The 15,743-nt window shown below is 37.8% G+C and overlaps 1 protein-coding gene across 4 annotated transcripts in view; it reads left to right on the top strand.

Moving 5' to 3' along the window:
• Window positions 1-15,089, top strand: part of cep120 (centrosomal protein 120) — a 105,820-nt gene extending 90,731 nt beyond the window's left edge. For all 4 annotated transcript variants that reach the window (XM_072584529.1, XM_072584536.1, XM_072584521.1 and 1 more), the window contains 3 exons: window positions 3,434-3,532; window positions 8,856-9,001; window positions 12,776-15,089. In XM_072584529.1, the coding sequence (XP_072440630.1) occupies window positions 3,434-3,532; window positions 8,856-9,001; window positions 12,776-13,010 (480 nt within the window). In that variant the 3' untranslated portion in view covers window positions 13,011-15,089. The remainder of the gene's footprint in view (window positions 1-3,433; window positions 3,533-8,855; window positions 9,002-12,775) is intronic.
• Window positions 15,090-15,743: the final 654 nt, after the last annotated feature.

The following is a 15,743-nucleotide window of genomic DNA, read 5'->3' as shown; positions in this document are numbered from 1 at the left end:
ATTTGCACTAGTTTTGATCTCTTTTGCACAACTCTCTTTTCTTATGAGCTACTAGTAGCAATCAACAAACTTCTGCCTTGAAGAGGCCAGTAGCAGACACCATACTCTCCATCTCCACCTCTGAGGAGGAAGCCACTGAACCCTCAGAGGATGCACTAATAAGGCTTTTACCTATACCATCAGCTCAGAGACTTTGATCTCAGTGGGGTCTCTACCTAGATTACACTCAGTTCTGCAGACTGGTGGGTGCACCACAGTCGAGAGTGTGGTGCTGGAAAGCACAGCAGGTCAGGCAGCATCCGAGGAGCAGGAGAATTGACATTTTGGGCATAAGCCCTTCATCAGAAATGAGGCTTGTGGGTCCGGGCTGAGAGATAACTAGGAGGGGGATGGGGTTGGGGGGAGGTAGCTGGGAAAGTGATAGGTGGATGAAGGTGAGGGAGCAGGTGATAGGTCAGAATGGAGCAGTGATGGACAAGTCCAGAGGGCGGTGCCAGGTTGGAGGCTTGGGACTGGGATAATGTTGGGGGGGGGGGGGGGGGGAGGAAATGAGAAAGCTGTTGAAATCCATAATTATCCCGTGTGGTTGCAGGGTCCCAAGGTGCAATATGAGGCGTTCCTCCTTCAGGCATCAGGTGGTAATGGTTTGGCATTGGACGTGGCTCAGGACCTGCATGTCCTTGATGGAGTAGCGGGAGGAGTTGAAGTGTTCAGCCACGGGCTGGTGGGGTTGGTGGGTGCGGGTGACCTAGAGATTTTCTCTGAAACGATCCGCAAGCAGGTGTCCTGTCTTCCCAATGTAGAGGAGACCACACCGGATGCAGTAGATGACATTGGTAGAGGTACAGGTGTATTTCTGACGGATATGGAAGGATCCCTTGGGGCCTTGGATGGAGGTAAGGGAAGTGGTATGGGCATAGATTTTGCACTTCCTGCAGTGGCAGAGAAAGGTGCCAGGGTGGGGTGTGGGCTGGTGGGTGTGCGGACCTGACTCCCAGAACGTCTTCTTGCAGATCATTTCAGAGAACATCTCTGGGACACCCGCACCCACCAACCCATGGCTGACCACTTCAACTCCCCCTCTCACTCCGTCAAGGACTTGCAGGTGCTGGTCCTCCTCTACTGCCAAACCATTACCACCCAATGCCTGGAAGAGGAATGCCTCATATTCCGCCTTGGGGCTCTGCAACCACACGGGGTAGCTACAGATTTCCACAGCTTCCTCATTTCCTCTCCCCTCTCTCTCCGCTCCCAGCCTCCCTCAATCCCCTGCAATTTGCCTACTGATATAACAGGTCCACAACAGACATCATTTCCCTAGCCATACACTCGTCCCTGAAACATCTCAGCAATGATGACACCTATGTCAGACTCCTACTGATTGACTACAGCGCTATCTACAACACTATAATCACCTCCAGACTGATCTCAAAACTCTGAGACCTAGGCCTTGGCTCTGCCCTCTGCAACTGGATCCTCAGCTTCCTGACCCACAGACTGCAATCAGTGAAGATAGACACCTGCACCTCTTCCTCGATAACCCTCAACACTGGAGCCCCCCCAAGAATGTGTTCTCAGCCACTTACTGTACTCCATGTACACCCACGATTGTGTTACCAAATTCTGAATGAATGCCATCTGCAAGTTTGCTGGTGGTAGGATGGATATCAAACAACAATGAGTTGGAATGCAAAAAGGAGATAGAGGGCTTGGTGTCATGGTTCAATGGTAACAACCTCACAATGTTGGCAAAACAAAAGAACTGAACATTCTTTTCAGAAAGAAAGGAGGAGAATACACCCCTATCTACATCAATCGAGGTTGAGACCATCAAGTTCCTGGGAGTGATGATAACCGACAACCTGTCCTGGACCTCTCACGCAGATGGGATGGTCAAGAAGGCACAACAATACCTCTTCTTCCTTAGGCAGTTTATGAAATTCAACATGTCCATAAAGACCCTCACCAACTTTTACAGATGCACCACAGAAAGCATATCCGGGTGCATAGGGGCCTGGTATGGCAACTGCTCTGTCTAGGACCTTAAGAAACTACAGTGCAGGTCATCACAGAAGCCAGCCTGCCATCCATGGAGTCCGCTCACACTTCCCGCTGCCAAGGAAAGGCTGCCAACATCATCAAAGACTCCTCCCACTCTCATGATGCTCTCCTATAACCTCTTCCGTCAGGCAGAAGATACAGAAGCTTGAACATATGCACCAACAGGTTCAAGAACAGCTTCTTCCCTGCCATTATTAGACTGATGAATGGACTCTCCAATTTCAAATAATGTTGATCTTGTTAATATTGATCTTACTTTGCATGCTTCCTGTTCAGTTTAACCTGTATTCCTCACTTTGTCTAAGCACCCTATGATCTGTATGTCCTGGCTTACTATAATCTGCTTGTACTGCTTACAAAACAAAGCTTTTCACTGTACTTAGGTACATGTGACTACAATAAATCAAATCAAATCAAACACAACAGCATCTCTGAAGTTTACTCCATGTTTCCATTTTGGCAGATAATGGAAGATTTGGTACATGGAGTTCAACGTTGGGCAGTGCAACATGGGAGGCAGTATAAACTAAAGGATACTGTTCAAAAGAGTGTACAGGAGAGCTGGTTATAATTATGTATAAATCATTAAAGGTGGCTTGACAGGTAGAGAGAGAAATGATATAGTATTCTAAGCTTCATAAATAGAGACATAGAACTCAAAAGTAGAAGGTTATGATAAACTTTAAAGACAATGGTTAGACATCAGCTGGAGTACTGTGCATAGTTCTGAGAATCACACTGAAGGAAGGAAGTGAATGCATTAGATAGAGCACTGAAGATACTTACACAAATGGTTCCAGGGATGAGACACACCAATTAAGACAAAAAAATTGAAGAAGTTGGGACTGCTTGCCTTGGAAAGAAGAAGACTTGGAGAGAAGATGTGATAGAAGTTTTCAAAATCATGAGGGGTCGGGACAGAGTGGATAGGGCAAACCTATTCCCATTCATGAATTCAAGTACTCATATCGAATGTTATTAATTAGATCCTTCAAATATAAATCCAAGTATATTGTAGTTCAGAAGAAAAGTCATTAATTTTGTTTTTCTCACCAGATATGCTGAGTTTCTGTAGCATTTGGTTTTTATTTCGTCTCCAGCATCTGCAGAATTTGGCTTTTATATATTAAAGTTGCTTTAATGATGATAATATTTAATTCAGCTGTCTGAAGTGAACAAGAGATAAATTACTTATGAAGTGAATGCTGTGTAAAAGTGTTCTTAAAAAAATCATTTCAGCCCATTATGCCAAAATTCTACTTCTTCTAAAATATTTACATGTATTCAGATCTTGTTCCTGAAAATAGAAGTAGTAATTTTTTAAGTGATATCACAATGTAAGTTTTGTTTCAACCTTTGATGTTTTTATTAGGTGGAATTTGAGAGGAAATTGGAATCGGCCACAAAATCTAAGCTGCACTATAAGCAGCAGTGGGGGCGAGCATTGAAAGAGTTAGCACGGCTAAAACAGGTAAAGTACCTCCTGTTCCTTTCAAATGTGTCCTATGTAAGCCATGGTTTGAGTAATCACTTCTTAAATTCCATGTTTCAAAATGGAAAAACATCAATTTAATTGGGAAGATTGTCAGCAAAGTTGGTCTGATTGCTTTTATTGTCCTTTCTAACACCATATTATCTTGTTAATTTTTCTCACATGCTTGAGCCATTCTTATCATGCCAATGTCCTCTTGCAGGCTGAGTCTCTATCTGCCCTTTCTCTCTATCTACACCTTTGCTGTCTTGCATCCTCTCATCCCTGTACCTGCAAACATGAAACTTTCGGTCGCTCACCATAACTATTTAAACTATCAAACAAGATTAGTTAGAGACAAAATAAACTACAAATGCTGGAATCCAAAGTAGACAGATAGGAGACTGGAAGAACACAGCAAGCCAGGCAGCAACAGGAGGTGGAGAAGTCAACCTGAAAAGGGTTATACCCGAAACATTGACTTCTCCACCTCCTGATGCTGCCTGGCTTGATGTGTTCTTCCAGACTCCTGTTTGTCTACTATCAGACAAGATTACCATAATCTCTCTTCTGCTTCCCATTGATCTGCACTTAGCAATTACATTGTAAAGGGATTACTGTATAAAATTGAGAAATATAAACTTGAATTGCTACTGTAGGAGGTCATTAATTAAGGTAGCGTTGAGGATATTGCCTTCAACTCAAGTATTCTTAGTGTTAACAATGACAGTAAATATTCTACAAAGATTGAATGTTTACATCAATACATTTTAGAAATGTGACATTTTTATTTTAGTAAAAGCCACTGAGGTGGCAACAAAAGCTTTTTTTGACAAACATTGTTTTGTGCGATTGTCATGTGTTTCTTAAGCATATGTTTAGAAATTACAACTGGGATATTCAGGAATTAGTTTGTGAATACCACAGTATTTTGATGTTAACAGTTATGGAGATATTTGTGTATTTCAGTAATAGACTTTATGATATTTTCCTTTTTAAGTAAACTCTGTACTACTTGGATTTAATACCACTTAGCCAGTTTGAAGTTTTTTAGCCATCACAACTAAAGTGACAGTAAAGAACCCATCTGGTTCACTGACGTCCTTCAGGAAAGAAAACTGCACCTGGTCTGGTCTACAATGAGACTTCGGATTCACAACAATGTGGTTGACTCTTAACTGCCTGATGAGCAATTGCTACTAGCCTAGCCAGTGATGTTCATGTCCTGTGAATGCATTTTTAAAAGTTATATTTTGCTTGACTGTGCTAGGATTGGGCAATAAAAGATCATCTTAAATTATCTTTGTTTATAGCTGCATAGTGAGACCTGTGGGCTGTCTAGAAAATGATCATATTGGTTGGGCAGTGATTTAACTTCCCTTTTGGTCGCGTTGATACCATCTTTAAGTGTCTAGTCTCTTGCATGTGCACAAACCACTTAAGCAAAATACTGAAGGATCAGTAACAAATTAATAACTTCAAGAGAGGAAGCATGACAATGTAGTTTTTAGGGTCATATATTAGAACAGTGGGAAGTGGGAATCTTATTTCTTGCAGATATAGATCTAAAAATCTCACATCCTGAACACACTTGGTTCTCAAATAATTTTCATTTTCCTCACATCTATGTTTACATTTATCATTGTAAATCGCTGTGACGGCATTCTCCCTTCAGTTTTGATGTTTGGTTGCCATGATGTGGAGGTGCCAGTGTTGGACTAGGGTGGACAAAGTTAAAAATCATACAACACCAGGTTATAGTTCAAAAGTTTTGTTTGGAAGGATGGTAGACAATCCTTTATCCGAAATCCGAAAAGCTCCGAAATCTGAAGTTTTCTTCGTGAAGTTTTTTTCTCATAACAACGTTGTTTGGCATGCAAACCGTTAATCCAACTCCACACCCACTCGACCCACGTCACTGAAATGTGACATGGCGGCATGGCCCAGCTCTGGCAGATGTCAGTTCTGTCTCAGCACTCGTAGTACTCACAGGTGTGCCTGCTGTTTGGTAATTTTTTTTTATTTCACCATGTTACGGTCACTTATTCCAAAATCCAAAAACCAGCTTGACCCAAGGATTTTTGATAAAGGAAGCTTTCGGAGCACTGCTCCTTCATCGGGGATTAGATGGATTTGTAGCCCAAATTGCCAACATTGTCAGCATCTTGTTTGTAAGAAGAATATTTACCTCACGATTGTAACACTGCGGATGGTATGTTAGTATAAAGTAAAGTTGCCATAGTCCCATACGATTATAAAGCTGCTCTCTGTTTAGACAAATATGACTGGTGGTGATTTCAATCTGAGGGTCACCATTCCTCAGGAGATGTTGCAAAAGGGGAGATCTTCGCTGATGTGCGAACTGAACCCACATCACTCTGCATCATGTACAGCATATAGGCAGGAGTTTTCTGGATCAAGACAGCCCCCAAAACTTTTTTTTTGTGGCATATTTTTGCTTAAATATGAGGATTTCTTCAGCTGCAGGAACCACAATTGGCATGTGCTCTCAAGTTTTATGATTAAACTTAATTATTTCACAGAATAAATGTCAAAGCTTGATTAAAGTCTTACTGAATCCCGGTAGATCTAAAATCTCAGTTTATGTCTTAGCTCCAAAATCTTTGTGGAGTTCTGTCAAAGCTTTTCCATAACCTATTGCACGCAGAAGGAAATCTCAAAACTCCCTCATAAAATATTAATGATAACATCCAGCTGTAGTCTACTTTAGACAGAACATGATGTATCTTTTGAGGTTTTTATACAGACCATCAATGTGCAGCCATACTTGATCCAACTTTAAGTTTGCAATAACAATTTATGCAACAAGTTAACATTTATTCTGATTATATTGTCTGTGTTCATTTTGTGTGTTAATATTGTTTTTGCTGGAGTATTTAAAGAATATGTGCAAACAGTGATCTCTGAAAGCTAAAGATATTCTTTACTGGAAACTCTTGTCAGTTCTAAGAATTCCTGTTCCCGTTGCATTTCTTCTCAACCTTTCAGCATTTTTTTTCTCTAAATTGATTTATTTCTGAACAAATTGGTAAAAGATTTGTTGTAAATTTTTCTGAAAATGAAGCAGTTGTATGCAAAAAAAAAACAAGTCTTGAAGTCATCCAGGTTGTTCTATATGCTTGACAACTCTGGGTTATTTTCAGAAAACCACTCTTGTTGCATTCTTCACTATCTGCCAAAGGCTTGTGCTATAGCTTAGCAACCAGTGTGCAATGACCAGCGATTGACCATTGTTTAGTCTAATGGCTGTATGTTTACAACAACTCTTCAGATTTATGAGCAGTACTGCCAAGTAAAGATGCTTATTTACTTGGTAGAGAGACCTCTTAACAGTGACACTTGCAAAAGAGAATTCTGTTCTTTCTGTTTTAGTGATGTACTGTATTTTAAGTGATTAATTGATTTATTGTTGTTGCATGTACCAAGATACAGTGAAAAGTATTGTTTTGTGTGCTGTACTGGCAGATCAGTTACTTGGGAGTTTATGCATTCAATAACATCAAAACTAAGTGATGAAACATTTAAATTGTTAGTCTCTGACACTAAGATGTCTTCCTACATCAGTTACATATCATTTCCAATATATTTTGGAATGAATTTAATCTTAATTATTAAAAAAAATTCTTTGCTTATTGTCTCAAATAGCTTGGCTGGCCCCACTGTGAGACCACTTGAAAGGTTATGAAATATGGTGTACGTTTATGATGTTTTTTGGTTGTCAACATATGTAAATAAATTATGATGTGGTTAACAGTTTTTTGCTTAAGGATTGCCATTAAGGGTGGGCTAAAGATTTATAAGTGTTTTATTTGTGTTGGAATCAGAACAAACACAGTACTGAGATCACATTTTGCCTGTTTTGATAAGGTGCTGAACTCTAATGCTCCATTTCAAAGTAGTTCAGATAAATATTATACTGGGACTGTACTACAGCCTAGTTCATGAGATCCACATGATGAGACTATATTTTGATGATGCCATTCAAAAGGTGCCAAGCCAGAGCTCAGAATATTAAAACAAACAAACAAATTGAACACAATTATTTCACATTAATTAAATTTTATTTCTTCTGGTCACAGAACTGTGAACATGTATATAAACAAAAATATTGTTTTCAGAAAATATTAATAAACACATTAATACACAGACAGGGATATTATGACAGAGAATAAAAACAATAGAGTACTAGAACTGAGCATTTAATGCCAAACTTATCGACAATAGCAAGCATACACCAGATGGAGAATCACCTGAACTTGTAGAACCCTTTATGTTTATCACAAACCTGTCTTTCATACTACCGAAGTTACATAGCGCTAAGAAGGTAGACTTGTGTCTTCCTACTTTTTTTTATCATCCTCATAGAGAATTATTTCAATGGTTAATATTCATGTTCTGAAGAGATCAGGTAGTTTTCCAAAAAGGTTAAAGATCACACAACACCGTTCCAACAGGTTTACTTGGAAGCACTAGCTTTCGAAGCGCTGCTCCTTCATCAGGTGGTTTTTAAATTTGTACACCCCAGTCCAACACTGGCGTCTCCAAATCATGTTTTACAACAGGCATATCATTACTATCATGCTGTTTGATCAAATATTTGTAAGAACCATTTTCAATACAAAACCAAAATTTGAAACGAATACTGTGCAAACTTTCTCAATAGACAGATGTTAAATTATCCTTAAATGATTTAATATAGACCTGAGCCTTCGTCCCGATGAGCTGTAGTCAGGAGGGAAACATGTTACAGAGCAGCTTTATTATTTTAGAGGCAGGAGAATTTTCTTAGATTTAGTTTCTGTTCTAATTATGGAATAACTTTGAAACTTGATTCACTCTTGTTTGGAGTGCAAGTAGACTTCTACTTAAGAATCTGCTTCAGGATTACTGTACATGGCTGGATTATGCTATGAGTGTTGTTAGATTTCCTATGAGCTTTTACACTGAAAGTTTCAATTAGTTGACCAGTCAAAATTGCAGCATCCTGTCGAGGGCTTACAGGTTAATGTGTGAATAGACAAGCAACTCTGCATCTACTCAACAATCAATTTGAATCATTAATAAGTACAGAGTCGGAATCAGAAAATATCAGTTAAAATAATAAGTTTAAATGTCAAATTCGTTATAGGAGCTTCACATTCTTCAATATACTTGAGCAGTAAATCAATTAAAAATGCAAAGTTCTTGAATTATCAATGTAAAGTTAGTTGAATAAATTTAAATGTCATTCATAAGCTGTTCGTAATTGAGTCTGGAAAGTAATTCACTGATTGCAATTTTATTTTAATGTATTTTATTGTAGCGTGAGCAAGAAAACGCTATGGCACGACTTAAGAAACAGCAACAAGAACTGGAACATATGAGGTTGCGTTACCTGGCAGCCGAGGAGAAAGAAGTAGTTAAAACAGAACGACAAGAATTGGCAGAAATTAGGAATGAATTGAACAGGTACCAGAAAATGGAGAAATGCCACTTAACTACCTAATTTTAAGCTTAAGATAAAAATGTTAAACATTTGATATATATGCATGATATGAAAAGAGAACCATATTCATAAGCCTTAGCAATAAGCGCAATATTTGGGGTGAATTGGTTCGAAAAATAATCATTTGGCACTACAGAACTTGAGTATTATTTTAAGGAAACATGTTTTTTTCTTTGTTTTTTATCTTGCATTCATCAGGACATTTCACAAGAAATACTAATTTGAAGAGAAAACCAACATTTTTGTTTTATGAGAGGAAAGCACTGCTTGACAAGTAGACTCTGATAGTATCATGGAGTATCCACTAGTTAGTAATGATTGACAATTAACTCCCAGGCTTTGTTTAAATTTCAAATCAGTCAGATTGGTTCTGATTGGTCACTGAATTGCCCTGGGAAATGAAGCAGAGATTAGATATCACCTGTTTTATTGAGTTGAAACAGGTACAGTGTGCACGCATGTTCTTTTTGTAAAGAACAGGGTTTTGTGTATTTATACACATAGCTTCCAGTACACATAAGCAGCCCACTGTGAACTTGGTGATACTAAATGGTTGTCCGTGTAATACACCACACACTCAATTGTTTAGCAAATCCTGACCTATTGTTGGACTTGGTTGTGAGTTTTGCAAGCATGGGTTGTATGGGTATTGCCACTACCTTTCTTGTTGTGGACAGCCGAAGGGATATGCTGTTTAATGTTATCACTCATTCTTTGGCATATATGGCCATACATCACCAAACTTCAAATACTATGTCACTCGTTTGTGTGATTTGCAGGAGGTCTTTTTAGCTTGACACAAACAAATACCATGTTTGTGCTATTGGCCACATGAAATATCTAGGTTCACATGTGTAGGTTAATCAGAGAGATACTGGACACTGTTCAGAATCAAGATATATTGTAATGTACAGTGAGAGATTATCTGATTACGCTATCCTGCAGGCTTTGATACTCCCTATTTCAGCAGCAAGTTTAAACAATGAACAAATGGCTCAGAGCCCTATTAACAAGGCTGCTGATGAGGTTAATCTTGTCGCATGTGAAACTGCAGGAATACCAGCATGAATACTGACTAAGTAGGTTTGCAATAGCAGTGATGCAGAATGCCTAGGCTGATTTCTCAATTAGGATATTGAGGGAAGGGAACTCATATGACTGCTGCATTTCAAGCATGAGTTTGAAATAGAGATACTAAATTAACTCTTAAAACCAGTTTTTACTCTGGAGAAACAAATGGAGGTTAGAGAATTCAGGAAATGTTTTGAAAGCCAGTTCACATTACAGAAGAAGTAGTGCTGTAAGTCTTAGAAAACATTAAGGTGGACTAATCTCTGAAGGTGACCAAGTGTATCCAGGAAGTTAGAGAATAAATTGCGGAGCCCCTAGCAGAAATATTTGTATCATCTATAACCACAGATGAAGTGCTGGAGGGTGACTAATGTTCTGCCTGTATTTAAGAAATGCTTTAAGGAGAAGCCTGGCAACTATAGACCTGTGAGCTTGACATCGGTGGTGGGTAAGTTGTTGGAGGTGATTCTGAAAGATTTGATTTACATGCATTGAGAGGCAAGGACTGATTTAGGGATAATCAACATGGTTTTGCATGAGGAAAATTAGGTCACACAAACTTGATTCCGTTTTTTTGATTAACCAAAAAGATTGATGAGAATAGAGTGGTAGATGTTGTTTACATGAACTTTTAAAGTCTTTGACAAAGTTTGATATGGTAGACTAATTAATAAAGTTAAATCACATGGGATTCAGGGTAACCTTGCCAATTGGATACAAAGTTGGCTTGATGGTAGGAGACAGAGAGTGGTGGTGGAGGGTTGTTTTTCGGTCTGGTAGTACAAGAATCAGTACTGGATTCACTTTTGTTTGTCATTTATATAAATGATTTAGATGAGAATATAAGAGGCATGGTTAGTAAGTTTGCAGATGACACCAAGATCGGTGGTATAATGGACAGTGAAGAAGGTTATTGAAGATTACAAAGAGATCTGGATCAATTTGGTGACTGCTCTGAGGAGTAACATAGAGAGTTTAATTTCAATGAGTGTGTGGTATTGCATTTTGGTAAAACAAATAAGGGCAGGACTTATGCAATTTATGCTGGTGCCTTGGATAATGTTGGAGAACAACAAGACCTAGGGTTTCAGGTACATTTCTTTGAAATTTGCATCACGGGTAGACAGGATGGTTAAGAAGGTGTTTAGCACACTTGCCTTCATTGCTCAGACTTTGGAGTATAGGAGTTAGAATGTCATTATGAGGTTGTACAGGATGTTGATGAGGCCTGTACTGGATTAGTATGTGCAGTTCTGGTCACCCTGGTATAGGAAGGACATTATTAAATTGGAGAGGGTTCAGAAGAGATTTACCAGGATGTTGCTGGAAATGGAGGTTTGAGTTATAAAAATAAGCTGGGACTTTTTTCACTGGAGTGTAGGAGATTGAAGGGTGACCTTATAGAGGTTTATAAAACCTTGAGCAGAAATAGGGTGAACAGCAAGGGTCTTTTTCCCGAGGGTAGTGGGGGAGTTCAGAACTAGAGAAAATATTTTAAGGTGAGAGGAGAAAGTTTTAACAAGGACATGAGGGCCAACTTTTTTTCACATCGATGGTTTCTGTGTGGAATGAACTGCCAGAGGAAGTTGAGAATGCAAGTACAGTTACAATATTTAAAAGATATTTGGATAAGTATGTGAATAGGAAAGGTTTGGAGGGATATGGGCCAAGCACAGGCAGGTGGGACTAGTTTGGTTTGGAACATGTTTGACATCAATTAGTTGGACCAAAAAGTCTGTTTCCATGTTGTATCTCTCTATGATTACCTTGGAAGCATAAGGTATCTGGAAAGCTTGAGCAAAAGTTAAGTTGTTGGCTTTATGCATATTGTAAAACTGGAGCTGAAGCCCAAGATCAGCTATGATTGAATTGAATGGCGAAGCAGGTGAAATAATCTATTCTACCTCATGCAGTCGTAGAGTCATCCAACACAGAAACAGACCCTTTGCTCCAACCAGTCCATGCTGCGTGTTCTTGTATTAGTAACTTGTACTCGTACGATTTGAACAGACAAATTTGTTTTACATGCCAGTCTTTCCAGCATGTTCCAAAATTTAGGTTCACAGTGAGTGCTAAACTCAGATTTTCTGATTCTGTCGGACGTTGTGATGGCATCAAAGGCCTTTGATAGCATTCCTATTTGTGAATTTGTGACCTTGACTGTGTCATTGAAATGCTCCTATTATTTTCCATAATCTTACTTTTTCTCAGAATATTTTGATGAAGGAATGTTTTGCATTTTAAGTTAGTAGATAGCCTTGAGGCTTTGTGACATTGTTGAAAGAGGCCTAGCGCCACTTCTGCCTGTTCTTAACCTTGATTTGTTCTTTGCTAATGTACCCATAACATGACTGTGAAGCTGAAAGCTATGTATATATGACAAGTGATGGTAGCTCCCCTTCTCACCCACATCTAACATTCCTCACAGGGCTGCAGCAAAGATCAAAACTCAATGAAAGATAAACATTCATCTATAATTCACAACTAGAAGACATTGTGTGATGATATTTCACCTCCACTGAATCATTGCACCTATCATTCCATTTTTTGTTCTTTTTATTTCATGGTTTAAGGAATCTGAAATTTTTGCTTGTTTCACAGGAAGTACTATTAGGACATAATTTTTTTAAAAGACATGTATAATAGAAATTTTATATTTTTATCAGGTTAAAGCTACAAGAAGTTAAAGAAGCTTCAGATCAGCGTGCTCCTGCAGTTGGAAGGGAGGCTGGAGATCATGTTCAACGTCCAGATGAGGCTTTGGACAACTATCTTGCTCGGCTCATAGAGGAGAGGGACACTTTACTAAGGACAGGGGTATACACTCACGAGGATCGGATTATCAGTGAGCTTGACAAACAAATCCGTGAAGTTATGATAAAGAGAGGTGGTCAGAGATGAAAATAATATGTCACTGAATGTTTATGTGGCATATAACAAGACAACCACAAAATCATCTACCATTTCGCCAATCATACCTTTGATATTGTGTAAATTTTGTGTATATTTCATATTTTCATATTTGATAAGAGTTTACATAGACTTTTATAATAGGTTTTTGAAAAATTATCTTGAAACAAAATTTCTGTTCATTCTTTGTACAGTTACTTCTATTGATGTGTGATGTTTTTAATATGGGTCTATAAATAGCTATTTTTGAGAGTAAACCCCACTCAAATTCATTAAATACCAATTAAATTTTATGCATTTTTTTCTTTGATAGCATCACTAGGCTGATAAGCTGATGCCATACATGCAAGGAAATCAGCTATCAAGAAGAACAGATATGACAATAGCGCCTCATGGTAAAAACAATAGCTGAGCTAAAAAAAAATTATTGAAAGGGTCATAGAATGTGGAGATACCAGGAGGTTTCTGCTTTGTATACAGCAATAAATTCACTACCTGCGATTGAGGTATATGCAAAATTTTGGAACTGTGCAGAGGACATGTTTTAATACGATCTTCTGTTGAGTTGGGAAGGTGGGAATCTGAAATTATTTGAATGGTATTTTAAAATAATCAATATCAAACAAATAATCCATTTTTAAAAATCATGTTCATTGAGAACCTAGCTGCCTTAGCAAACAGATCTAAAAGTCTTTTATTCCACAAATACTCAATGGTTAATATACTCAACCAGTTTGGTTTTAATTTATTTTTTTATTATTGTGACTTGAAACATACCATTCTGTCAAAGTAATTACAGTGCAACTCTCATGAGAGTAAAAATCTGACTAAGTGTACTTGTGTCAAACGTGACTAAAATTTGCATTTTACAGTTAAGCTAAGTAGAAAATAATTTAATTGTAACTTCTTAGAATGAGTACTTACCATGCAAAAGATGCCAGATCAGTATCCAACACAGTTCTATAGGCTGGCGGGAGAGGTTTTACAGGATTTAATAGTCACAAGTATTGCTTTGTGCTCACTTTCAGAGGAGAATGCACCAGTATTACTTTAAATATTCTGAATTATTTCACTTCGAAGGTTTTAATTAATTGATTTTACTCATTTAGTCAGTTGATGTTATTTACATGATTTTGTAAAATGTTTTGTCATACTAATTTTAAAAATCTTAATTCACCAACTCTTGTTTAAGTAACACACAGATGTGGAAAAATTGCACTAAGTTTGGCTTTTTAAAATGTGTTGTCTGAAGTTTTAAATAAGTAGATGAGGAATATATATATCTCTTAATAAAATTTATTTTCCGATGTTGAAATTTATGTATTAACAAGCATTTATAGAGGTATTGACCTACTGCATTACTGTAAATTTTATTCCAAGTCCTTCAGTTTGAAGATTTTAAGGAATTTTTTTGGAAAATACCTGGAATGCAGGGAAGGTATACGTGGACAAACCAAGTACTAGTCAGTATCATAGTTGTTTTCTGTGCACAAATATATTCAGGTTATTACTTCAGCTCATCAAACCTGAACACACTTGCTATAACTGATAGTCAAACAATAATTTATTTCAAGCTGCTTTTTTCTCCCCATTTTGAACCATTTATTATTAAGAGATTGAGAAAGAAAGTAGAGATTAGGCCCTAGATACTACAGTAATTTTGAATGGTAAAGTGGGATTCAAGGGCCATGTAGTTTACTCCTATTTCTTATGTTCTCATGTTAGACGTAAAGGAACTTCATGTGTCTACATTGTATAAAATTTCCTGATTCTTGAGAATATATATTCTAATTAAGATTGCTTAAGTTGGTGAAGGGAGTATTACTGGCAGAAATTCTAGAAAGGTCCCAGTCAATTAGAAAACTGCAGCTGTAGCATCCATGTTCATGTAAAGGAGACAAAGCAGAAAACTATAAATTATACACGGCCCAGCAACTGTACTTTGGAAAATATGGAACCCTATTGGATTTGACATATATTGTAAAAGGTAATAAATTACAAAAAGAAAGGTCTTGCTGTACAGGGTGGTGGTTAACACACCCAGTGTACTATGTACAGTTTTGCTCTTAATTAAGGAAGGATATACTTGTGCTGGAAACAATTAAGCGAAGGTTCATTTGAGTGATTTTGAGTCTGCCTTATGAAGAAAAATTGGGTCTGTTAAACTGAAGAAAATTGACAAGAAATTTTGAAACATTTGGTTCTGAGGAGGCTTGACAAAGTCAGTACTGAGGATGTTCCGCTCTCTGGTTAGGGGGTGCTTAAAATAGAAGGTTTCAAAATCAGGATTCTTACCCATTTTAAGATGGCATTGATTTTTTTTTAAAGAATCCTGAATCTTCAAATTCTTGACCAAAGTTACTGAGGTGAATCGTTAAATATATTGGATAGATGTAACTATCAAAGGTAATGGGGAATGATGGGAAAATGACATTAAAGTCAGGATCATATCAACCATAATAATATTAAATGTTCAAGGAGCTGTATGTCCCACTTAGCCTTAGGGCAGTGTCAGGATTGTATCAGCCATGATAATATTAAATGGTCAAGGAGCTGTATGGTCCACTTAACCTTAAAGCAGTATTGGAGGTAAACGGCTGACAGCATTGCACAAGTTTAGGATTGTTCTGTTACTCCCAGTAAAATAAAAACAAAACCTGTTGTACAATATCATAACTAACATTTATTCCATTGGAATAGGAAAGTCTGTGCAGTGAAATCTGA

Source organism: Chiloscyllium punctatum, chromosome 2, assembly GCF_047496795.1.
Source record: "Chiloscyllium punctatum isolate Juve2018m chromosome 2, sChiPun1.3, whole genome shotgun sequence".
NCBI classification, from domain to species: Eukaryota; Metazoa; Chordata; class Chondrichthyes; order Orectolobiformes; family Hemiscylliidae; genus Chiloscyllium; species Chiloscyllium punctatum.
Note: the sequence above shows the minus strand (reverse complement) of the source record. Positions and strands in the feature narration are given on the sequence as shown.